Genomic DNA, 27,149 nt, shown 5'->3' with positions numbered 1-27,149 from the left:
TCCCTGGTGCAAAAAAGGTTGGGGACCACTGCTTTAGCGGATTCCGTCGGCGGATTCCGCAAAATCGCGGATCCCGGCGGATCCGCCGACCATAGGCGCCCATTCTACCGCATGGCAGACGACGACGGATCCGCCGTCATCCACCATTTTGACGGCGCCAAAAAACGTTGCAAGGTCTGTTAAACTCAGACAGAATCCGCTGGGAATCTGGCGGATCCGCCGAATAGCGGACGTTACGGACGACCATCCGCCAAAAACCGCCACTAATGTATCTCAATGGGAAAAAATGGCAGATCCTCCACAAGAAAAGGATATCTGCCATTTTCACTTTTTGGCGGATTTTGACTGATTTGAAAAACTGATGTGTGAAACAGGCCTAAGGAAGTGCCCTGAACTCTGCTGACGTTGCCTATACAGGTTCTTTCAACCTGTCGCTGACCAGGATACCTCAGCCCTCACTTGCCGTCCACCTATCCCTCACTAGGGAATTGGCTAGTGCAGACACTGGTCCCACCGCTGCACTAATACAACACCAAGGAAAATAACAGACAGGGAAAAACAAACACTTAGCTTTATCTGCTGTCATGCATAGGACAGCAGAGTAAGGCACCTGAACACTGCCTCCAGCAGAAACACCACGGCTCCAGATAAGCTGCAACAGCACTGCCCCAGATAGCTCCTCTCTTCAGAAAGGTTGGTTTGCAAATGACCTGTATTACCATCAGCTAGCTGGTGTACCAGGTGACCTTATATAGGAAGGTGGGAGTGGTCACCAGCTGCTGACTAAATATGTAGTATCACCAGCGGCCACAGGGGGCAAAAACCCACCAGCGGACTAACTAAACTTGTAGTTACACCAGCGGCAAAAACTAATATTAACCCCCGATGGCCTGAAAGGAAGAAAGTTTATAAAAGAGAATCCAGAATCTGTCACAGATCCAAAAATGGATCGTGACACTATGTCTTTCTTATACACCGGAGACCAGAACTGTACACAGTATTCTAAGTGTGGTCGCACTAGTGACTTGTATAGAGGTAAAATGATCTCCTCATGAGCATCTGTGCCTCTTTTAATGCATCACATTATTTTATTTGCCTTTGCAGCTGCTGCCTGACACTGGCCACTAAATGTGAGTTTGTCGTCCAAACATACATCCAGGTCTTTTTCAGTGACTGTTTTGCCCAGTGTTTTACAATTAAGCACATAATTATACATTTTGTTTGTTCTACCCAAGTGCATGACCTTACATTTCCATTAACCCTTCCCGACCAGTGACTCCTACGTAGGTGTCATGAAAACCTGTGCCAATACGACCAGTGACGCCTACGTAGGCGTCATGGTATAAATCACCCTCCTGCGGGTCGGGTGACTGGGGTCAATGAAAGGTCACCCGACCCGCACACAGGACCCTTTATACTTCACCACAGGGGGGGTGGCTTATCGATCACTCTGATTGGCCGTTGAAAGTGAAACAGCCAATAATAGCGATAGTAATATTTCATCAATGAAATTTGATGAAATATTACAATCCAGCCATGGCCGATGCTGCGGTAGCATCGGACATGGCTGGAGACACTAATCTGCCCCCCCCCACACCGGCTGGCGGGGGCTATTGGCCCCCGCCACGGACTGACGGCAGCGATCGGCCGCCGCCGACGTGATCTGCTCCCCCTCCCCTTCCCTCCGCTCCCCCCTCAGTCCGATCACCCCCTCACCCTCCACGGTGCCTCCAAGTCCCACTCTGACTCCCGGTGTCATGCCGTCCCGGATCATGTGTGCCACCATCTTTGAAAATGACAGGCGCATGCGCAGTGTGCCCGCCGGAATCTGCAACGCTGCAGATTCATTCATTTATTTTGATCACTGTGATAAACTCTCACAGTGAACAAAATAAAAAGTAAATAAACCCCCCCTTTATTACCCCCATAGGTAGGGACAAATAATAAAATAAAGAAAATATTTTTTTTCCATTAGGGTTGGAATTAGGGTTAGGTGTTATGAATGGGTCACCGAGGAGGATAGCAGGCCCAGGCTAAGCCACAGAAAACCAGAGAGGTTGGTAACTAAGCGGATGCAGACTCCTGATCCTGTCCACACAACTAGCAGTAGCCGTGGAGCATAACTACGATGATCCTAGACGCCTCCAAGTCCCACTCTGACTCCCGGTGTCATGCCGTCCCGGATCATGTGTGCCACCATCTTTGAAAATGACAGGCGCATGCGCAGTGTGCCCGCCGGAATCTGCAACGCTGCAGATTCATTCATTTATTTTGATCACTGTGATAAACTCTCACAGTGATCAAAATAAAAAGTAAATAAACCCCCCCCTTTATTACCCCCATAGGTAGGGACAAATAATAAAATAAAGAAAATATTTTTTTTCCATTAGGGTTAGAATTAGGGTTGGAATTAGGGTTAGGTGTTATGAATGGGTCACCGAGGAGGATAGCAGACCCAGGCTAAGCCACAGAAAACCAGAGAGGTTGGTAACTAAGCGGATGCAGACTCCTGATCCTGTCCACATAACTAGCAGTAGCCGTGGAGCATAACTACGATGATCCTAGACGCCTCGGCACAGCCGGAGAGCTAACTAAGCCTAAAGCAAGAAAGGAGAAATCTAAACTGCCCGGGAGCAGACCCCAAAGGAATAGATAGCCCCCAAACATATATTGTTGGTGAGGCAAGATGAAAACACAAACGCAGGCAGGAAAATAGACTGGGCAAACTATGGGGTCCACACTGACTAGACAGGAAAGGAAAGACACTGTCTGCAATCACGCAAAAAACCCTGCAAAAAGTCCAACAACATTTGATACACAAAAGCACTGAAGTTGCACGACTTCGCCCCCCACTATATCAGCACTCTGGTAAATTCTGAAAGCAAAGCAAAAAGAGACCAATATAAAAGGGGACGAAACAAACTGGCACATGCAGTAACATATTGGCGGTGATTCAGCACAGCCCCAGCTGGAGCTAGCTGACCCGCACAAAGCAGAGATAAACAAAACCAGATCAAATGCAAACAGAACAGCAAATGAACCAAATAGCTGAACATGCAGGGAAAGAGCTGGAGACATCAGACCTCAGGAGGCACAGGAAGAAAATCACCAGCAGGCATAGAGGGAGTCAGCTGTCTTAAATCCCAATCTGAAACCCCAGATCTCCAATCGTCTTCCTCATTATCAGGTGGCAAGCCTCTGTCAATCAGATCAGCTCCACTACTTCCAGTAAACACCAGAGGGAGCCCAGAAAGAGAACTCTCAATCTGACCAGCTCCACTATCTTCAGTAATCACCAAAGGGAAGCCAGAGAAAGAATTCACAACAGTTATGGTTGGGATTAGGGTCAGAGTTGGGGTTAGGGTTGTGGCTACGTTTATGATTAAGGTCGGATAGGGTTAGGGGTGTGTTGGTGTTAGGGATCGAGTTAGAATTGAGGGGTTTCCACTGTTTAGGCACATCACGGGGTCTCCAAACACGACATGGCGCCACCATTTATTCCAGCCAATTTTGCATTCAAAAAGTCAAACAGTGCTCCCTCCATTCCGAGCCCCGACGTGTGCCCAACGTGTTACCCCCACATATGGGATATCCACGTACTCAGGAAAAATTGCACAAGAACTTTGGGGGTCTAATTTCTCATGTTACCCTTGGGAAAATAAAAAATTGGGGGTTAAAAAATTGATTTTTGTGGGAAAAAAATGATTTTTTATTTTCACGGCTCTGCGTTATAAACTTCTGTGAAGCACTTTGGGGTTCAAAGTGCTCACCACATCTAGATAAATTCCATGGGCAATCTATTTGTGGGGGATTTCCACTGTTTAGGCACATCAGGGGCTCTGCAAATGTAACATGACGCCCGCAGACCATACCATCAAGTCGGCATTTCAAAACATCACTACTTCCCTTCCAAGCCCCGACGTGTGCCCAAACAGTGGTCCCCCCCCCACATATAGGGTACCAGCATGCTCAGGACAAACTGGACAACAACTTTAGGGGTCCAATTTCTCCTGTTACCACTGTGAAAATAAAAAATAGCGGGCCAATAAAACATTTTTTGAGGAAAAAAATATTTTTTTTTTCAAGGCTCTGCGTTATAAACTTCCGTGAAGCACCTGGGGGTTCAAAGTGCTCATTATGCATATAGATAAGCTCCTTGGGGGTTCTAGTTTCCAAAATGGGGTCACTTGTGGGGGGTTTCTACTGTTTAGGCACATCAGGGGCTCTGCAAATGCAACATGACGCCCGCAGAACATTCCGTCAAAGTCTGCATTCCAAAATGGTGCTCCTTCTGAGCTCTCCCATGCGCACAAACGGTGATTCCCCCCCACACATGGGGTGTCGTTTTACTCAGGAAAAATTGCACAACACCTTTTGTGGTCCAATTTCACCTGTTAGCCTTGTGAAAATAAAAAAAAGCGGGCTAAATAATCATTTTTGAGGAAAAAAAATGATTTATTTTCACTGTTGCGCGTTATAAACTTCTGTGAAGCATATGGAGGTTCAAAGTGCTCACCATACATCTAGATAAGTTCCTTCGGGGTTCTAGTTTCCAAAATGGGGTCACTTGTGGGGGAGCTCCAATGTTTAGGCACACAGGGGCTCTCCAAACGCTACATGGTGTCCACTAACGATTGGAGCTAATTTTCCATTCAAAAAGTCAAATGACGCTCCTTCCCTTCTGAGCCCTGCCGTGTGCCCAAACAGTGGTTCCCCCCACATATGGGGTACCAGTGTATTCAGGACAAACTGGAAAACAACTTTTGGGGTCCAATTTTTCCTGTTACCCTTAGGAAAATAAAAAGTAGGGGGCTAAATAAATCATTTTTGAGGAAAAAAAATGATTTTTTATTTTCATGGCTCTGCGTTTATAAACTTCTGTGAAGCACTTGGGGGTTCAAAGTGCTCACTACACATCTAGATAAGCTCCTTGGGGGTTCTAGTTTCCAAAATGGGGTCACTTTTGGGGGTTTCTACTGTTTAGGCACATCATGGGCTCTGCAAATGCAGCATGACAGCCGCAGAACGTTCCTTCAAAGTCTGCATACCAAAATGGCGCTCCTTCCCTTCTGAGTTCTCCAATGCGCACAAACAGTGGTTCCCCCCCACATATGGGGTATCTATGTACTCAGGACAAATTGCACAACTTTTATGGTCCAATTACTCCTGTTAGCCTTGCGAAAATAAAAAGTAGCAGGCTAAAAAATCATTTTTTTCATCAAAAGTTGAATTTTTATTTTCACTGCTCTGCGTTATAAACTTCTGTGAAGCACTTGAGGGTTCAAAGTGCTCACCACACATCTAGATAAGTTCCTTCGGGGGTCTAGTTTCCAAAATGGGGTCACTTGTGGGGGAGCTCCAATGTTTAGGCAAATAGGGGCTCTCCAAATGCGACATGATGTCCGCTAACGATTGGAGCTAATTTTCCATTCAAAAAGTCAAATGGCGCTCCCTCCCTTTCGGACCCTGCCGTGTGCCCAAACAGTGGTTTATGACCACATATGAGGTTTTGGTGTACTCATGAGAAATTGACCAAGAAATTAGGATCCATTTTATCCTGTTGCCCATGTGAAAATGAAAAAACTGAGGCTAAATGAAAATTTTTTGGAAAAAAAAGTACTTTTTTTTTAGGGATTAATTTGTGAAGCACCTAGGGGTTCCAAGGGCTCACTATGCATCTAGATAAGTTCCTTGGAGGGTCTAATTTCCAAAATGGGGTCACTTGTGGGGGAGCTCCATTGCTTAGGCACACAGGGACTATCCAAACGCGACATGGCAACCGCTAAATATTCCTGCATATTTTCCATTCTAACAGGCAAATGCTGCTCCTTCCCTTCTGAGCCCTGCTGTGCGCCCAAACACTGGTTTATGACCACATATGAGGTATCGGTGTACTCAGGAGAAATTGCCCAACAAATTTTAGGATCCATTTTATTCTGTTACCCATGTGAAAATGAAAAAATGTTGCTAAAAGAAAATTTTTGTTGGAAAAATTAAAATGTCCATTTTTTCCTTCCACGTTGCTTTAGTTCCTGTGAAGCACCTGAAATGTTAATGATCTTCTTGAATGTAGTTTTGAGTAACTTGAGGGGTGCAGTTTTTAGAATGGTGTCGCTTCTGGGTATTTTCTGCCATATAAACCCCTCAAAGTGACTTCAAATGTGAGGTGGTCCCTATAAAAAATGGTTTTGTAAATTTTGTTGTAAAAATGAGAAATCGCTGGTTAACTTTTAACCGTTATAACTTCCTAACACAAAAATTGTTTCCAAAATTGTGCTGATATAAAGTAGACATATGGGAAATGTTATTTAACTATTTTGTGTCACATAGCTCTCTGATTTAACAGAATAAAAATTCAAAATTTGAAAATTGTGAAAATTTCAAAATTTTCACCAAATTTTTTTTTTTCACAAATAAACGCAATAATTATCAACCTAAATTTACCACTAACATGAAGCCCCATATGTCACGAAAAAAGCAATCTCAGAATCGCTAGGATCCGTTGAAGCGTTCCTGAGTTATTACCTCATAAAGGGACACTGGTCAGAATTGTTAAAAATGGCCTGGTCATTAAGGTCAAAATAGGCTTGGTCATCAAGGGGTTAAAGCTCATTTGCCATTTATCAGCCCAAGCTTCTAGTTTACATAAATCCTCCGGTAATATAAAACTGTCCTCCTCTGTATTGATTACCCTGCAGAGTTTAGTGTCATCTGCAAATATTGAAATTCTACTCTGTATGCCCCCTACAAGGTCATTAATAAATATGTTAAAAAGAAGCGGGCCCAATACTGACCCCTGTGGTATCCCACTGCCAACCGTGACCCAGTCCGAGTGTGCTCCATTAACCCCTTCACTCCCGGAGCTTTTTTCGATTTTTCATTTTCGTTTTTCGCTCTCCTTCATTCCAGAGCCATAACTTTTTTATTTTTCCGTCAATATGGCCATGTGAGGGCTTATTTTTTGCAGGACGAGTTGTACTTTTAAACGACACCATTGGTTTTACCATGTCGTGTACTCGAAAATGGGAAAAAAAATTCCAAGTGCGGTGAAATTGCAAAAAAAAGTGCAATCCCACACTTGTTTTTTGCTTGGCCTTTTTGCTAGGTTCAGTAGATGCTAAATCTAACCTACCATTATGATTCTCCAGGTCATTATGAGTTCATAGACAGCAAACATGTCTGTTCTCTTTTATCTAAGTGGTGAAAAAAATTCCTAAGTTTGCTTAAAAAAAAAAAGAAGAAAATTGCCCAATTTTCTGAGACCCATTTTCGTGATCTGGGGTCGGATGAGGCTTTTGCGGGCCAAGCTGACATTTTCAATGATACCACTTTTGTGCAAATATGTTCTTTTGATCGCCCGTTATTGCATTTTAATGCAATGTCGCGGCAACCAAAAAAATGTAATTCTGGCATTTTGAATTTTTTTCTCGCTACGCCGTTTAGCGTTTGGGTTAATGCTTTTTTTTTATTGATCGATCGGGCAATTCTGAAAGCGGCGATACCTAATATGTGTATGTGGGAGTTTTCTTTCGTTTTATTTTGATTGGGGCAAAGGGGGGGTGATTTGAACTTTTATTTTTTTTTTAATTTTTAAACATTTTTTTTTACTTTTGGCATGCTTCAATAGCCTCCACAGGGGGCTAGAAGCATGCACAACACAATCGGCTCTGATACATATGGGCGATGAGCAGATCGCCCATATGTAGGAGATTTACTGCTGTGCTTTGAGCGGCGGCCACCGGGCGGCGCTCAAAGCCATCTGCCTGGAGCAACCATACAGGTCTCTGAGACCTGTGGTGGTTCAGGCAACGTGATGCCAACCCCCAATCACATGACGGGGGTCGGCGATGAGGTCATTTCCGACCCGGCGGCTGGATGTGCTATTTAAATCCCCGCTGTCAGCTTTCACAGCGGGATTTAACTAGTTAATAGGCGCGGGCGGACGGCGATTCTGCTCGTGCCTACTGCGGGCACATGTCAGCTGTTATGAACAGCTGACATGTCGCGGCTTTGAGGTGGGCTCACCGCCGAAGCCCACCTCAAAACGGGGATCCTTACCGATGATGTACTATTCCATCATCAGTATGGAAGGGGTTAATAACCACCCTTTGTTTCCTATCCCTGAGCCAGCTCTTAACCCACTTACACATATTTTCCCCTATCCCCATTTTTCTCATTTTATGTATCAACCTTTTGTGTGGCACCTTTTCAAAAGCTTTTGAAAAGTCCATGTACACCACGTCCACTGTGTTTCCTTGGTCCAGTCCGGAACTTACCTCTTCATAAAAGCTTATCAGATTAGTCTGACAGGAACGGTCCCTCGTAAACCCATGTTGATATTGGGGCATGAGGATATTTTTCTTCAGATACTCCAGTATAGTATCTCTTAGAAAACCCTCCAGGATTTTACCCACAGTTGAGGTTAAGCTCACTGGCCTATAATTTCCAAGTTCAGTTTTCGTCCCCTTTTTGAATATTGGCACCACATTTTCTATACGCCAGTCCTGTGGTACAGACCCTGTTATTATGGAATCTTTAAAGATTAAAAATAATGGTCTATCTATGAGTGTACTTAATTCCTGTAGTACTCGGGGGAGTATCCCATCCGGGCCTGGGGATTTGTCAATTTTAGTGATGTTTAGACGCCGCCATACTGCCTGCTGGGTTAAGCTGGTGATATTTAATGGATAATTTTTTTTTCACTCATCATGTTATCCGTCATGGGATTTTCTTGTGTAAATACTATTGAAAAAAGTCAATTAGCATATTGGCTTTTTCCTCATCCTCATCCACCATTTCACTCAGACTATTTTTAAAGGGACCAACACTATCTTTTTTTTAGTTTTCTTTTTATGTAGTTAAAGAATATTTTGAGATTATTTTTTACTTTCTCTGGTAATGAGTCTCTCTGTCTCAGTCTTTGCTGCCTTGATTTGCTTTTTACAGAATTTATTTAATTTTCTGTATTTATTTAATGCCTCATCATAGAATCGTAGAGTTGGAAGGGACCTTCTGGGCCATCTGGTCCAACCCCCTGCTCAAAGCAGGATTCGCTAAATCATCCCAGACAGATGTCTGTCCAGCCTCTGTTTGAAGACTTACCTACTTCCTTTAATTCTCTAAATGCTTTCTTTTTGTCACTTATTGCGCCCCTTACAGCTCTATTTAGCCATAGTGGTTTCATCTTATTTCTAGCATGTTTATTCCCATACGATATATATTGTGCACAGGTCCTATTCAGGATGCTAATAAACGTCTCCCATTTTCTTTGTGTATTTTTATGTCTCAAGATGGTTATAGGAAGTTTCGCCCCCAGGAAGATTCGCCCCCGCACATTTCACCCCCACATGTTTCACCCCCGAATGTTTCACCTACAGAATTTTGTCTCTGGATGTATCGCCATCTGATGTTTCACCCCTAGCATTTTGACCCCAGATGTTTCACCCTCAGCTTTTGAGGTCAACATGCAGGGAGCAAAACATCTAGGGCTGAATATACGTGGGGGTAAAATATACAGGACCCCAATTGCTGGGGATTCCTGTGGCTGCCATTTCAGCAGCTCACCCAGTGTCTCTTCTGGCTAGCCTTAAAGGAGTATTATCACCCTAGAACACAAAAAAACTGACATACTTACCTGTCGCAGCTGCAGCTCCTTCAGTCACGGAGTGCAGTCTAGCAGTTTCCCGTGACGTCTTCTCCTCCTTCCGGCTGTCTTTTCATGTTGCCTGGATCACTGATCCATGAAGCATGATGAATGCCGCAGCAGTGAGGCCGAATGTCTCTTGGCCGCTCACTGACATGACGTCACTCCTGCTCCATTCATCAGTCAATCCAGGGGGCAGGATGCCTCTCCTGTCACTAAGACACTGCTGTAAATCAAGAGCCGCGGAGACACCTTCACATGTTTCTCAACGCAAGCAATGACTAGCCAGGTCTTTCACCGGGAAGGAACAACCACGGGAAGGGCAGTCTCCAATGAAGGAGACCACCTATGCCAAAACATGGTATCCATCCACAGACAGCTTTTTCGGGGTATTGCCCCTCATCAGTGTGGAGTAGGAAACTGGCTAGTAGGAGCAATGCCTAGTAAAAGACTGTGAAAAATGAGGATGAATGAACTCATGGAGATCAACATCCAACACTGCGGAGACACCATCACATGTTTCTCAACGCAGTGATGCTAGAGCAATGCCCCCATCCCTTATGGGAAATATGCAAAAACATGTAAATCAAGGGAAGAAGCCCTCCTCTTGTCCAGGAAGAAGCACATGAGGGGAGGGAGAAGGGGAACTTTTCAGAGGGCTGTGAATGAGCAGCCCTAAATGTATCACAGGAAGCCTGAATCCATCCACAATTTCTGCTACAAAGGGGCCCAACTTCCTTAGTAACCACTGAAATCCTGCAGCACATAGAGCCTGCTGCTGTAACTTGGATGGGATTTTTCACACAAAACTAAATAAAATTTAGAAAAAAATTGTATAGAAAAAAAAGCTGCTGGAAGGGGGTTTCCATTGGAAAAGATCAGTGCCACAAGTATTATAAGATATCAAATTTTTTTTTTTTTTTTTTTTTTTTTTCTTTTTAGAGTTACGCTTCAAATATATTGTTCTGCAATGTTGGTTGGTTTGACCAATTGTTAATATTTTTCTGTCTGTTTGTAAAGTTACTTATCTATAAAACTCAAAGTTTTGGAATAAAAAAAAAACATAACTTGATCACATTTATACATCTTAGACCCAAAATATTATTAGTGAGAAGTGAACCTGCCAAAGTTCAGTTCGGGCAGTTCCGTCCCAAACACATAAAAAAATCCGGGTTCAGGTTCAGCACCCCCAAACTATCATCTCCATTGAACTCAATGGGTATGGAGACTCAGAGGAGTGGAGGATCTGTCCACCACATCCTCATCACTGACCAGATAGTAAAAAGAAAATATATATATTGCTACTTACCCCTTTGCTGAGGTACCGGCAGACGCGGAGGGTCCTATTCCTTGCACTTCCACATTGTGTGAATATGTCATCGTACCCGAAGGAATCCCTTTCAGGATTCCTAGCTAGGGATTCCCTTGGTCAAGAAGACTCTCCACACAGGTCGGGACCTCAGCAAAGGGGAGAGAAGCGATTATTTTCTGATGAGCAAACTCCGAACATTGCCTGTTTGGGGTCGGTGTGGTTGAACCCGAGCAGGCAATGGTAGATACGAACCCTGAACTTTCCAGATCAGGTTTGCTCATCACTAGATACAGTATGATATGTAATGGATGACAAAAAGAAGCCATTAAGCGTAACACCACTAGTACATGACAGCAAAATAATTGTCACTTGTCTTAGATCAGGGGTGTCAAACTCATTCACCAAGGACCACACCAATTTAATGGCTGTCCCCAAAGGGCCGTATGTTACTGAAAGACTGGATGCACACAACCGAGTCCCGACCAGAACATGTATTTCTCTGCACAGAGCAGTGCATGTCCCTGTATAAGGCACGTCACGGTGGATCAGCTCTTTACCAGGCGCTGTCACATTTTCCCTGGATCTCACTGAAATCATGTAGAGCTATGGCTGCAGCTTCCAGTCACTTGTCCTTGTAGTTGGTGCTGAAAGCTGCTGATAAACAGCTGGTTGAATGCAGAATACAACTGGACCCTATTCTTGGCCTAATCTGAGGAATGGGCATCAATAGATTAAGGTATCCTGAAGTGAGAATACCACTGTGTAAAGCCAGTAAAGGACTGAGCAGATGGGGAGTTGGGGAGCTTTGCAGGGGAGGCTGTGAACCAGCAGCCCTGTATACATCATAGGGAGCACGTTAATGCCTCTTTCAGACTTGCTGTTTTCCTGGCAATTACCGCAGCAGTCTAAAAGCGCGGCGGTAATCACCAGGAAGATAGAACATGTTTTAAAATGGAAAACCGTGCGGCTTTCTGCTGCACAGTTTTCCTGCGATTTGAGCCCGTTGACTGGCATTGGGCAAATCGAGTGCTACCTAGTGGTTTTGCCGGCGATTACCGCCGTGGTTTTAAACTGCTGCGATAATCCCTGGCAAAACCGCTAGTCTGAAAGAGGCCTGATAGTTGCACTTCTCGTGTGGCGAAACGACCTCCTTAGTAGCCACTGAAATCCTGCATCACATGGAGCCTGCTGCTGGAACTTGGATGGGACTTTTCGCACAGAAGTGAAGTTGCTGGAAGGGGGTCTCCATTGGAATATAAAATCAGTGCCACAGGTGCCATTATATAGCAAAACTTGTTTGTTTTTTGTTACGCTTTAACTGTATAAATTAAAACTGTTAAACAAGAAACATAAAGGGTATAGAGGGGGAAGGGTTAGAGAAAAAGCAGAAAGAAAAGAAAAATTGCAGGTGTTAATGATTGAATTATTTTACAGCTAAATATGTGACCATCAACTGAAATTCAAAGCTGTAGGCGATGCCTCTCAGATAATCTATCAAGCTTCTATTGTTGAAATCTTGCACAATACATTTCTTTGCTGAAATTGCAGCGTATTTTTTTGCTTCTTGCAGTGGTGGGATTTCCTGTTATTATCTGAATAATTTTTAGACTGTGGAGCTCTTGCTGATGTTTTAGACAGTTAATGAATCGGTATATATCTGGGAAAAGAGTACCACATGTTTCTTGAAAGCTACGGTGCCATTCTTCAACATCATTATTTGTTCGCTGTTGATCATTTAATGTTCGTTCATACATATTCCAAAGTTGAAGTGGAAACAAAGGTGCCTGACGTCCTCTGCGCGTTATTCGACCAACATAGGTATCTTCAAAATAGTTGGCAATGGGTATGGCTTCTTATGGAAAGTCAGGATTTTTCACTAAGGCCGGGGTCACACTAACCTGCGCAAAATACGGTCCGTAGTTTACAGGCGTAATACGGATGAATGACCTCTAAATAGTGGTCCGTAGGTCATCCGTAAGCAAGGTGCGGTCACGTATTTTGCGCATGTGAGCATCCGTATGTAATCCGTATGCAATCCGTACGGCAAGATTTTCTCGCAGCCTTGCAAAATGGACATTTAACGGTTTTGAGGCCTGCTAACAATTTAAATCATTAGCCTCCACCCTATTTATTGGCTCAGGAACAGGTGGCTGCCTCCATTCTGTCCATTTGTGACCTTGCCTTCACTAGGTGTGTTGGTGTTGTATGTGCAACATGGCAGAGGGTCTGAGTTTCAATACAACTGAGCAGGTTCTCTTCAACTGGCTTTTGTCACGGCGCTTTGGGCAACCATACCCAGTGATAGTGGATCCGCTGAGGAGGAGACGCATGTGGGTCCATCCACTTTTGAGGCAACTACTCACAAGAGGTCTTTTTCACCGCCTCTATTCTTCTCTGCGGGAGCTTCCTGAGAAATTTTACCAGCACTGTCGCATGAGCATTTCCACATTTGATCGACTCTTGGAGACAGTGCGCCCTGGGATAACCTTTCAGGACACAAGGATGCGCAAAGCTATATCTGCAGAGGAGCGACTTCTACTCACAATACGGTATGTACTACACAACCACTTTCTCTATGTTCATAATGTGTGTGCTAAAGTGTGTTTTTTTGCCTTCTTGGACTAAGTTTAATGCCCTCATCTTACTCAAAATATGGTTCAACTTACACACCTGAATGATAGCTCTAATATGTACTGCATATCACTTAGTCATTGTGCAACCAAATATGTGTGTGTTATTCTATCTCAATTCCTACCAAGTTTGGTCGGCATGTAACTGATGTTTTTGGACTTTATGCATTCTAGAATTATCAATTTCTGTTGTTCTACAGCTTCCTGTCCACTGGCCTGTCTTATGCCGCCCTCCACCATGAGTTTCTCATTGGAAGATCAACCATTTCAGGCATAGTGAGGTCTACATGTACAGAAATCTGGACAAGACTCCATCAAGTGGTCATGCCCGAGTCCAGGATGGAAGACTGGTTGAGGATATCAAGGGACTTTGAGGAGGACTGCCAGTTTCCTAATTGTATTGGGTCCTGGATGGCAAAAATATCCGGGTGCGTAAGCCGCCGAACTCTGGCTCCCAATTCTTCAATTATAAACAATACTTTTCTGTTGTATTGTTGGCTCTGGTAGACCCTCAATACAAGTTTATAATTGTTGACATTGGGGCCTATGGAAGGACGGGAGACTCTAGAGTCTTCAATACTTCCATAATGGCTCGGCGGCTACGCACCAACCAGTTGGATCTACCAACACCACGCCAGCTACCAGGCTCCACTGAAGAATCAGTCCCTTATGTCCTTGTGGCAAATGAGGTGTTTCAGTTATCGCGCAATGTCATGAGGCCATATCCCCGGCGCAACCTTGACCACAGGCGCAGAATTTTTAACTTGCGCCTATCACGTGCTAGGCAACTGGTGGAGTGTTCCTTTGGCATTCTTTGTGCCAAATGACGGGTACTCCAGTCTGTCATTCAGTTGAGTGAACAGAATGTTAATGAAGTTGTGAAAGCTTGTGTGGTTCTTCATAACTTCACCAGGATACATGATTGTTCCTCCTCTGCTGGTGTTGTGCGTAGGCCAGACAATGTGCGCAGGGTGAGACCACCTATGAACCCTCAACGTAGACCGCTCTCTGGCCTCAAAGTGCGTGATATTTTCACTAATTACTTTATCTCACCTGAGGGGGCAATTTCTTGGCAAGACCATGCTGTGTCTGTTATAATTTGTTTCTTTAAGTGTGTCTAAATATATATTACTCAACCCCTTATGATTCTATGACTGTTTCATTGCATTTGTTAGTGTATGTTAGTATATTGACAGGGTTACAGGGTTTTTGAGAAATCACACAGAGACGTTAACTGTAGTAGACACATTTTTAGTTTTGCCTTTTTGCTTTTTTTTATCTTAAAGGCAAACATAATATTGCCTTATGAAAATTTTGGCAGTGGGCACAATTGCCCTTTTTGCATTATTAAACTTTTTTGAAAAGTAACATTATATAACATAACCCCCCCCCCCCAAAAAAAAAAAAAGGCAATAACAACATTGCTGCATGAGAATATTTAAATACAAAGGCAAAAAATAGGTGATCACCAAAAAAAAAATTAATGCTAAAAGATAACACTCACATTTCTTCAGAATGTTTTCCAATCATAGAAATATTCCACCATGACAGGCAAGGCTACCTCACGGCTTTCAGACAGATTTTTCCTGTCTGTAGAACAGAGAATATTTAACCATGCTATACTGGAAAGGATGAAAAAACAAAAATCACTTGTTAAGACATAGAGCGTGATATTCTGAAGGCTGGTCGCCTTGATTTGTTACTATAGATTGCTAGCAAAAAAGGTGACTACTTCACTAAGGCCAGCAAGCTTTCCTAGGCATTAGCAAGTGAGTAGTGTCTTTTCATCCTTAGACTTTACAGTATAGCGCGTTTAAATATTCTCTTTTGTACAGACATGTAATATCTGTCTGAAAGGCGTGAGGTAGCCTTGCCTGTCATGATGGATTCTTAATATGATTGGAAAACATTGTTCAAAAATTTGAATGTTAAATTTTTAAACAAAGTTTGGAGCTGGAGACCACCTGTTTTTTCCTTTGTATTTGTAGCACCAGTGAAACCGCACTGGACATCTACAGCCATCAGACTTATAAATCCTCATAGGTTGGGGAAGGGGAACGTGGAAGAGCAGCCTGTGGCCAACATCGCCCTGTGTGGGGCCATACTGTTGCCCATGATGTGGGAATTGTCCTGCCTCCTGGGAATGTTGGGGGTACTGGCCAGATTAATGATGGGGAGGGGCATCTTGTTGGCTGTGGTAGGCAAGTGGGTCATACCCACTAAGATAGCCATATCGTCCCCAACCAGGTTGGGACCAGCCTCCAACACTGGGTGGGTACAAGTGGCCATATTGGTGGGGTTGGCTAGAGGCTGACATTTGTGGCTGCTGAATAGAAGGTTGGGTAGTGGGAGGAAGGGGGTGAGATGTAGGCCCACGTATTTGAGGATCCTCAGATCCTGCTTGAGCTTGCATTTGTGGAGGGTTCCTAAGGCGCATGAGATTTCGTGGTGAAAGCTGCCACCTCTCAATGTATTCAAATAGTTCGTAGGGCGTATTGGGGTATGTGCAGGCATCAAGCAGGATCTGAAAGCATCCTCTAATACGGAGCCTGACCTCACGGGAAAGGGCACGGAGATAATTGGCCAGGCTGCGAGAGTATGCCTCCTCCCCATCATCAGTGTTAACTCTGGCTAGATAATTCAGGACCCCAGTGTCCACATTAGTGCTGGTATCAGGGGCAGGTATTTGCCGTCTTCGGCTTCTTCCTCGCCGGGATGTGGCAGCAGGCTGAGGGGAGCCCCGGATGTGGCCAGTTGGGCTGCTGCTGATATTGCCCTGATTCTCTGCTGGTGCTGATGGTGGGCTTTGGGGAGCAGGCAATGGCACATCGTAACTCGAATCTTCACCCCTGCTCCTAGTAGGCCAGCCACCTCTTCCCCTGCAGACCCAGGATCAATGATGGGCTCTGTATCCGAGCCAGTGCATCTGTCCGTAAGGTTGGACTGAGTTCTGTGAAGAAATAGAACAGAGCCAAAAATAAATACCTATTTTTGGCCCTGTAAAGTATCTGTGTAATGTGGTGTGAGGTATCTACTTACAGTCTCAGATCCAGAATTGGGGCGAGGAAGGAGAGGCGGTCGTAATATATATATTTTCTTTTAACGTAGCCATCATCCCCACTCCTGGACCGCTGCTGGCGTTCCCGGCGGTATTGGTCCCGGATGCTTCGCCAGCGTCTCATCACATCTTCCACTGCAATGTCACAGGAAATATTGTCAAAATCACATATTTGATAGGTCACATTTGCTACCAGTAGTCTAGGCATGGGGCCTTCTGGGGTGTGCTTTCTACCCATGGTGGCATATCTAATTGGGCAGATACACAGGGTCTCTTTAGTTGATGTATCAAATAGCTACACTTAATTGGTTTGTCTAGGAGGATGAGGAGCTTGTGGCCTAAACCCAAATTATGCCTGTGTGAATCCACGTGTCACATCCAAATCTAACGGCCTCATGAGGAAAAAAGTACAAGCACAGGAAGGGGGGTGCTGATTCTATATTCCTTTTTTGTTGTGCGCTAAGGTTACTCATGTTTTGGCTTGTACTTACGAATTTTATGCTGCTCCTCACGTGGCCGATAACCAAAGTCATGGTACATCTGACGACAGATGCGCCTCCTTTCTTGCCTGGTTGGAATAATGGGCATCACTTTGGTCCTAGAGTTCGGGACGCTCCTGCACCAGGACTATTAACATTTCCACATTAGGACGCCATGATGCTGCTGTACTCCATGGAGGCGTACTTCCTGGATGTCTGGAGCACTTTTTGTGCTCATTTACATGTCTAGGCTTCCTGATGATGGATTGGCCCATTTCCTGTCACCAGCCAAAAGACCTGCATATTGCTTGCAGGTCACACGTATGGTCCGTGTGTAATCCATATTTTTTGCGCACCCATAAACTTGCATTGGCGTACTACGGCCGTAGTACGCTGACAAATCGCAGCATGCTGCGATTGGCACGGACCGTAGAATACGGATGAGAAATATACGGCTGGTGCGAGGGACCCCATAGAGAATCATTGGTCCGTGTCTAATGCGTGCTTTTTGCGCCTCTCACTCGGCCGTATTCCTCGCCAGTGTGACCCCAGCCTAACTCTTCAAATGAAGGCACAACATTCTGTGTTGGTGGAAAGGCAAGGGCAGGTATCATGCGTATCCAACGAGCAAATTCATGGTCACCTTGATAATGCACCTTGAGTCCTTCATTTTGAACTTTACGCCAAACTGACTGTGATATGTGGAAGAAGCAACCGGTCTTCTCGAGGTTGCAGAATTCACACTCAAATGCCTGGATTGCAGCTAGTTCAAAATCCAACATCAGGTTGTGTGGCTGCAGTCCAGGTTGCATGTTCTTCAGCTCTTGTAGCAATCTCTGGTATGTTGAACGGCTCTTGTCCGTCAGCAAGGTGTACACTACAGGAACAACAAGGCCGTTGTGGACTACATGGATTGTATAAAGTTGCTTGAACAGGGATGGTGTAGTGGAAAACATGCCATCAGCAAACCACTCTTTACTCTGTGCCAGTAGATGGAGATTGTATCTTGTTCCAAATATCAAGATACGGCTGTGAAAGTATTAGTACAGGAAATAATGAGAGACAAAATAGAAAGTAACAAGTAAGCAGTCAGAGAATTTCGGGATGAATTCACAATAAATTTTCCTAATCAGAAGCATCTATTGTTTATATCTCACATTTAAAAACTCACATTTTGCTTCAGATTTTCTGATTTTATAACAAACGTAAAACTGAAGCAAAATCTGGTGTGAAGGGGCTAAACAAAATTTTTTTCTGCGACATGTATTGTTCCAGTGGAAAATTATATATTCCTGTTTAAAAATGCTTCCAAGCTTCAAAAATGTCACATTTTCAAAGTCGTGAAAGGATTAAAGGTCTCAGAAACTAGCAAAATGCAGAATTCCATGATAATAAAAGGTTTACATCAGGAAAAACGAGCAAACATGTAAGAAGTATTTGTGGAAAAAAAAGCATACTAACTCAATGGTTCATTAGGTCGGGGTCATATGCAGCGTAAATGTCTAAATCCCATCCACATGCTGATGAAAAAATGCGCAGTTAAAAAAATGACATGCCAAGGGACGCCACCGCCCCCGGGCCGTCAGGGGACCTGCCACCAAGGGGTGTAATGCGCCCATGAACAGCGGGCCCCCTGGATCTACCATGCTCTGGTTGGTGCCTGTCACCTACTGGAGCATGGCAAGGATAAATTAATACTCACCGCCTGCTGCTGCGCTTCTTTCCTCACTGTGCTTTGATGCAGATCCTGAGACGTGAGCGATCACATGATTGCATACATCCATTCCAGGTCCTGTATCAAAGCAGAGGAACGCAGCGTGTGGCAACAGGTGGTGAATATTAATTAACCCCCTGCCATGCTTCGGGAGGTGACAGGCACCTACCGGAGCATGGTGTACCCTTTTCCCAGCACTAATTCAGCATCGGAACTTTCAGGCTGTTGGCAGGGGATGTGGCTAAAGGGGCAGGGCATCGCTGAGGAAGGAGGGCCCAGGCCCCTTCAAAACTTTGCTATGGGGCCAGGGCTAAGCTATTTATGTCCCTGCATGTGAATGTATGCTGCCATTATGCAAAGAAGATTCCAGCCATTCAGACAAGGGGCTAAAATCATGCACTAAAACCTGCACCTAAATCCATAGCGCTAAATAGAGATTTTGGTGTAGAATTTTATCTACACCAGAATAGCTGTAGATCTACTTTTGTGGACAATCTACAGAGGTTAGGAGACATGTTAATAAATCCTTAAGGTCCATTCACATGCACTAAGTAGTTCCAGCAGACAATATGCAGCTAATTTATAGCAGAAAATTCTACACTAAAATTGACATCTAGTGATGCGGGTTTGATGCGACAAACTTGTCCTCTGGCTGTGATTGACAATGGCTGGATACCTGCAAATCATGGTTGGTGGACAAGGTTACCACTCTGCTTATGAACATGGCAGACCACTGTATCTTAAAGGCAGGACTTCTCCTTTGAAGCTAAGCAGAGAATTAGACTGCAACTAAACAAGTGAGGCATAGTTGGAATCAGTAAGCCTCATCCTACTTTATATTATCCTCAAAGCTTCCCTTTAAGGCAAAAAAATCACATAGTATTCTATATCAGCACTTTGTAATATATAATTTTTCACATTTGTGCAACATAAACTTTGCAATAATTCTGCATAATAGAAATGTTAAATGCTTACCAGAGTCATGCAGAAGGAACTGCTGCTGGATACCATCAATATTGATCCCCTGGAACTCTTGGGGAATAACAAGTTGATCAAGGGTTTGGGGAACCTTGGAATATTGCCAAGTTGCCTTGATAATCATATTGTTCTCTTCAGTGATGCTTTCTTTTGGAGAAGTGCTACAACATTAGAATGGACTCCTGAAATGACTTCTGTGAGAATCTGTTGTGGTGTCTCCTGTGTTGTCCTTGCCCTGGTGACCGCCTCATTGACAAGTTGGATTGCTTCAGGTCTTGCTGCGTGGTTGTGGTGATTGGTTACTTTCACCACTTCACCAGATGCTTCATTGGTCCAAACACGTCCCTTGCAAGTCTCGTCACACACCCAGATGGAATGGACATCGTCAGCCATTCTTTTGGAAAATACATAAATGTGATTCTCGTAGACCAACTTCTTCTTCCCACGTTTGGATAGAACTGAATTCATACTTGTAGAAAGTGAATTGCTCTGGAAGCTGACTGATTTTTTTTTTGAGCTAGTACACCTCTCTCTTTGTAGAGATTTTAGACACTGCTATATTCTGATGTAAAGTTGGAATAAGAGCTAGTGTAATGTAATTTGCAGGACACCTGACATGAAAATTGTTACTTCTGTGCAACAAAACTTGCAAAAAGGCAGGTCAGTGCTGGGTCAGGTAAAAGTTTACAAAATGTTTTGATTTTAGAGTGGTTTACATTCCCCACCTAATTTAGGCCACATTCACACTACATTTTTCTCCTTCGTCTCATTGGGGGACACAGGTACTGTGGGTGTATGCTACTGCCGACTGGAGGCTGACATTAAGTGAAAAAAGGTTACCTCCTCCGCCGCCGTATACACTCTCGCCCCAATTGCGGGCGGAAACCAGTTTTTTGCTTAGTGTCTGTTGGAGGCACACGTTGGTCTGTCTCAAGACTGATTTTTTTTTTTTTTTTCTTTTTTCCGGATGTTCCATTTTTTTTTTTTTACAATGAAGATGAGAAGGGGCGACGGATCTCCCCAAACCAGCAACGTGCGAGTGTCCCTCCACGTATCCTGTGCCGCCACGTGGGATATTGTCAGACCACGGAGATGAGATACGGGCGACGGACCCTATGGAAGGGGTCCGATCTCCCCAAACCAACAACGGGCGAGCACGTGTGAGTGTCCCTCCACGTATCCTCTCCTGCACCGTGGGACATGATGCCGGACTTAGCCCTGTCCACCCTAGGGTATTGAAGCCCTAGGCTGCACAGAGGCACAAGTGTAGTCCGTACGGCCCCCGCTGCCCCACCAATGCTAAGGACTGCGGGGGGCAAGGTGGCAGACGGTCCCTCTCCTCACCCCTGCAAGGGGCTAGATGGAGCTAGGGTGCCTGCACCATCCTTTTCGAATAGGGCCCCGCTACCCTCTACCTGAGGAACGGAGGTGGATGGCCAGGGAGGGCTCCTGTGGCATTCGGGGATCCGGTTTCAGCGTGATTCTGGAGGTTCGGCGGTTCCGCCCGCGCCCCCCTCAGGGCGGATGGGGGAATAAATCGAGGCCGGCGCTAGGCCGCAGCCGGAAGTCCCCGACATTGCGTCACGGTGGCCCCGCCCCTGTGGCCTGGGCGGACGCCGGAGGAAATTTAGGGCCCCGGCTTTAGGCCGAAACTAGGCCACAAAGAGAAGACCGCCCCCAGGATCCTTTTTCTTCCGGGGGCCAGTCTGCAGTACTGGCGCGCAGATTAAAGCGACGCCTCGCATGCTGAGGACACAGGGGACACAGGACTGGGGTAAGTGCTGCCCCCCAGCCCCACGGAGAGGCCACGCTATCAGGAACAAAGAGCGCCCTCCCCCAGCGGTTTTTTGTCAGCACGGAGACCTGACGGGTACAACATGTCAGGAAAATCTAAGACACATATGTATACGCTGCATGCATCTCCTGTCAGTCGGCTTTTCCGCGGGCGCAGACCAAGCAGGTTTGCGAAGCCTGCGAGTCCGAACGCGCTCAGGAGCCCTCCCCTGCGACCGAACCCAGTGTACCAAGTCCCCCAGTATGGGCATTATCACTGTCGCAATCTATGGCGTCACTTACTAGTGCAATCGAGTCCCTTCGGGCCCCAGATTGGGGCAGGGACAGTGGCTCTCCTGTCTTAGAGGGGTCCTCTACCTCACAGGAGCCTCCGGCCTGCAGGGACCGCTCTCATTCCAGGCAGGCGCATGGGAAACAAACTCACACGGCGTCTCCCGGTCCATCCAGTGCCTCGGCATCCATGAGCTCTGCTTCTCGCTCCCCGTCGCCAGCAGTCGATAGTTCTCGGGTCAGAGGGCACTCGAGGAGAAGTACCCTTTTCCCCCTGATCTTCGTAAAAAGTGGACGGAATCCCCAACGGTGGATCCACTGGTGTCACGCTTGGCTACAAAAACTCTACTATCTGTGCCTAGTGGTTCTTCTATTAATGATCCCACTGATCGTCTCATAGAGAACTTGGCTCACTCAGTGTTTGAGACATCAGGATCAGCGCTCTCTCCCTCGTTCGCAGCAACGCGGGTAGCCAAGGCCATGATTTCTTTGTCTAAAACTTTGAATAGAGCCTTGCAGGACCTAGACCTACCAGCGGAAGTATCAGAAATCCCAAATCAGATAGCCATGGCGGGGGACTATTTGATTAATGATTAGATGTGGCCAATTGCACGGCACTTGCAGCCTCAAATGCAGTCTCCATTTGGAGAGTGCTATGGTTAAGGACATGGCGGGCCGATTCAGCCTCAAAAAAGTCCTTGACAGCGCTACCATACCAGTGTGGCCGCCTGTTCGGAGAGAGGTTAGATCAGCTCATCTCCGACTCCACAGGAGACAAGAGCGGCTTTCTTCCTCAGCAAAAGGCCAAACTGCCGTTTCGTCACCAGTTGCAGGCGCGTTTTCGGGCCTTTTGCAACCCCGGGTGGACGACAGCGGCTATTTCTGCCGCATCAGGGCGTCCCAATCACAATAGGGACCGACAGGTCTCATGTAGAGCCAACCCATTGGGGAGGATGCGTACTAACCAGGCCAGGTCGATAGGATCCAGGACCCAAAGATCTTCAGCCAAATGACTCGGAGCATTTGTCAGGCAGCACCAGCAGGGTAGATGGTCGCCTACTCCGGTTTCACCACGCCTGGCTCAATTTTGCACACGACACATGGGTGAGAGAGCTGGTGTCCGCAGGGTGCAAGATAGAATTTGTCAAGTACCCCCCCAAGATGATTTTTTCTTTCCCGTCTTCCCAAAGTGGATACCCGGGCAAAGGCTCTACTAGAAGCCATTGATTCGCTCAGCCACAACGGAGTTATCATCCCAGTACCGGAAAACGAGAAGACGCAGCGCTTCTATTCCAACCTGTTTGCAGTCCCCAAAAAGGACGGGCCGGTCAGGCCCATTTTGGATCTGAAGCTCCTGAACAGATTTATCAGGATCAGACATTTCCAGATGGAATCTCTCCGTTCAGTCATAGCGGCAATGGGGGCAGGGAGAGTACTTGGCCTCTATCGATATCCAGGATGCCTATCTACATATCCTCATTTTCCCTCCGCATCAAAGGTTTCTACGCTTCGTCATCAACGGTCTACATTTTCAGTTTGCAGCACTGCCCTTCGGGCAAGCCACTGCCCCCAGAGTGTTCACAAAGGTCATGGCAGTCCCCATGGCCATCCTGCACTCCCGGGGCATAGCCGTATTCCCCTACTTAGACGACCTCTTGGTCAAGGCCCCTTCAAGGCAGGCATGCGAGGAAAGTGTCAGCATTACGCTAGATACTCTTGCCCGCTTAGGGTGGTTGGTCAATGTAAAGAAGTCATCCCTGGTTCCAGCTCAGAGAATTTCCTTTTTAAGGATGACCTTCGACACTTGCCGAGGGTTGGTAAGTCTCCCTCGAGACAAGGCCCTAGCCCTCCGGCAGGGGGTGCGAGTATTACGCCAACCAGTCCCTCACACCATCCGTTTCGGCATGAGGATTCTGGGGAAAATGGTGGCAGTGATGGAAGTGATCCCGTTTGCCCAGTTTCATCTGCGTCCCCTGCAGCACGCCCTCTTGTCAGCCTGGGACAAAAACCCATTCACGCTCGATCATCGATGCCGGTTGTCCTCTCAGGTCAGACAGTCATTAGAGTGGTGGACAATCCGTTCCTCCCTTCAGGGGTAACCTTTTCCCCCAGATCAGTGGCTGGTGGGCACAACCAACGCCAGCCTTCTCAGCTGGGGAGCGGCTTTTCGCCACCACACGACCCAGGAACGGTGGTCGCCTCAGGAGGCACGCCTCCCGATCAACTTGTTGGAGATACGGGCGATCCGGCTGACTCTGCATCGATTCCATCACCTTCTAGCAGGCCGCTACGTCCGGATTCAGTCGGACAACGCCACAGCGGTGGCTTACATAAATCACCAGGGAGGCACCCGCAGCAGGACAACCATGCGCGAAGTAGGGCACGTGCTTCTCTGGGCCGAGAGGAACCGCTCGCTGATATAGGCGGTCCACATCCCGGGGGGTAGAAAACTGGGCGGCAAACTTCCTGAGCCGGCAGGGTCTTGCGTCTGGGAATGGTAACTTCACCCAGAGGTTTTTCAGCAGATTTGCCAACGGTGGGGAACACCAGATGTGGATCTGATGGCGTCCAGGGTGAACGCCAAGGTGTCCATGTTCGTCACGTGGTCCCGGGACCCGCAGGCAATCGCCGTGGATGCGCTGGTTCTGCTATGGAATCAGTTTCACCTCCCATACCTATTTCCCCCGCTGCCTCTACTTTCGAGGGTCATCAAGAAGATCAAGGCAGAAGGGGTGCCAGTGATTCTGCTGGCCCCAGACTGGCCTCGTCGGGCGTGGTACGCAGATCTAGTGCAGCTGCTCGTCGACGTGCCATGACGACTGCCAAAGCGCCAAGATCTACTTTCTCAGGGGCCGATCTGCCACCCGAACTCAGGGGCCCTGTGTTTGACGGCTTGGCCATTAAATCCTGGGTTCTGATGCAGGCGGGGTTCGGGCGTAAGGTGGTTGCTACCATGGTTAGCGCCCGAAAGCCTACCTCGGCACGAGTTTACCACCACACCTGGAAGGTCTTCTTTGCATGGTGTCGGGGCAACGGTTGTTCGCCACTGAGATTCTCCATCCCTAATATCTTGGCTTTTCTCCAGTCTGGTTTAGACTCAGGCTTGGCCCCCAGTTCTCTCAGGAGACAGATATCGGCTTTATCCGTCCTTTTTCAGCGCAGGATTGCTACCAACTTGCAGGTTAAGACTTTCATCCAGGTGGGTCTCCCACTTATTACCTCCTTATAAGGCACCTGTGGATGCCTGGGACCTTAACCTGGTCCTAAGTGTTCTACAGGAAGCTCCATTTGAGCCGCTACAGGATGTCTTTGTCATACCTTTCCTGGATGGTGGTGTTTCTGGTAGCAATAACATCAATCACGAGGGTTTCGGAGCTGGCAGCGTTATCTTGCCGAGCCCCGTTCCTGACCTTTTACAAAGACAAGGTGGTTCTTAGACCAGCTCCTCCTTTTTTTACCAAAGGTCGTTTCCTCGTTTCATATTAATGAGGATATTGTCTTGCCCTCTTTCTGTCCAGCACCGGTGCACCGTGTGGAAAAGGCTCTTCATACGTTGGACCTGGTGAGAGCTCTCAGTAGGTACGTGTCGTGGACGGCACCCTTTCGTCAGTCAGACGCGCTGTTCGCTCGCTGCCTCAAAATCGACCATAGCCAGATGGATTCGTTTGCTTATTCAGGAGTCCTACCGCGTCAGAGGTGCGCCGATTCCGGCAGGGATCAGAGCACACTCTACTCGGGCAGTGGGCGCCTCTTGGGCTCTTCGACACCAGGCTTCGGCAGAACAAGTTTGCAAGGCAGCAACCTGGTCCAGCCTGCACACGTTTACTAAACATTACAATGTCCATACTTCGGCTTCGGCGGATGCGAGTCTGGGTAGAATGATTCTCCAAGTAGCGGTGGCGCACCTTTAGACAAGAGGTGCATGTAGCTTGGATCGATGAGTCAACTTCCCACCCAGGGACTGCTTTAAGACGTCCCACAGTACCTGTGTCCCCCAGTGAGACGAAGGAGAAACATGGATTTTTGTGATAACTCACCATAAAATCCTTTTCTCCGAGACGCTCATTGGGGGACACAGCACCCACCCTGTTAGCCAAGTTGGCTTCTGGTTATTTAATTTGCTTTCTGTATGAAATTAGGGTGGCTATTTTCTAGACATTTTGTTACCTGCATCAAGGTTGATGTCTGATTTTTGTTTGATCTCTTACTGCTTTTGCACCAAACTGGTTTCCACCCGCAATCGGGGCGAGGGTGTACACGGCGGAGGAGGAGCTAACCTCTTTTTTCACTTAGGGTCAGCCTCCAGGCGGCAGTAGGATGCACCCACAGTACCTGTTTTCCCCAATGAGCGTCTCGGAGAAAAGGATTTTACGGTGAGTTATCACAAAAATCCATGTTTTTAATCCGTTTATTTTTTTCGTGTTATGTTTTTGTAACACAAAAACGTTTTAGAAACATTTTGGAAAATTTGTTAAAATTGCGGGCAAAATGCTCTGACTCTATAATGCAATCAGTTGTGAGGTTTACAGATGGAAACAGTTGACTTAACATGTCACAAAAGTGCAGCACTCTGTACAATACTTTTGTGACATGTGGATTGATGACGGACGGGAATTCATGAACCACAAGGACAAACTGGTGAAATATCCAAACACAAAATTCTGGGGGCAAAACGGTACAAACATCCAGGGGCGAACTGCTGGGGGTGATATGTGCGGGGACGAAACATCCTGGGGGCCAAATGCTGGGGACAAAATGTGCGGGGGCGAAATGTACCTGGGGGCGAACTGCTGGGGGTGAAACATCCATATCCCGCACAGCAGCACCCTCCCCATTGAGGTGCAGCCCGTCCCTACCATAGAACCTGTAGCCAACTGAGATGTTGGCCCAGTTCTCCAGGAACCCAAACCCCTCCTTCCTACATGTTTGTGAAATAAGGTACGTGCTTGGTTCTCATTGCCAAGCCCAAGTGGTGGGTCTCCTGACCGGATATATTTGGCCCATAGGCATATAGGCAGTTATTTCATGTCCGGAGACCCCCTGATCGGGCCATGTATTGTAATCCGAGCAAGGTCCCTGTTTTGCCGACGTGTATTTGGCTTTCGACAGAGCCAGCAATATCAGTATTGTTACCGATGTGAACTATATACTGTGTAATATGAATTACTATTATGTGGATTTGGTAATGGCTTGTGATGTTTCTTTCAGATCTACGGTTAAAGTTCCTTACGGCTTTGACGTTTTTAGTGCTTGTTATCAGGTATGTCAGTA

General features: G+C 46.4%; 1 protein-coding gene across 7 annotated transcripts in view; it reads left to right on the top strand.

Moving 5' to 3' along the window:
- TMEM181 (transmembrane protein 181) overlaps positions 1-27,149 on the top strand; it is a 527,451-nt gene that overhangs the window by 460,508 nt on the left and 39,794 nt on the right. For 6 of the 7 annotated variants that reach the window (XM_073551880.1, XM_073551883.1, XM_073551881.1 and 3 more), the window contains one exon: positions 27,087-27,138. The exons of the other annotated variant lie outside the window; for it this stretch is intronic. In XM_073551880.1, the coding sequence (XP_073407981.1) occupies positions 27,087-27,138 (52 nt within the window). The remainder of the gene's footprint in view (positions 1-27,086; positions 27,139-27,149) is intronic. 7 annotated transcript variants of the gene reach the window in all.

Source organism: Dendrobates tinctorius, unplaced genomic scaffold (genome assembly GCF_039654945.1).
Source record: "Dendrobates tinctorius isolate UK_male_01 unplaced genomic scaffold, ASM3965494v1 ptg000181l, whole genome shotgun sequence".
In the NCBI taxonomy this organism is placed as follows: domain Eukaryota; kingdom Metazoa; phylum Chordata; class Amphibia; order Anura; family Dendrobatidae; genus Dendrobates; species Dendrobates tinctorius.
This window is presented reverse-complemented; position numbering and strand designations above follow the sequence as displayed.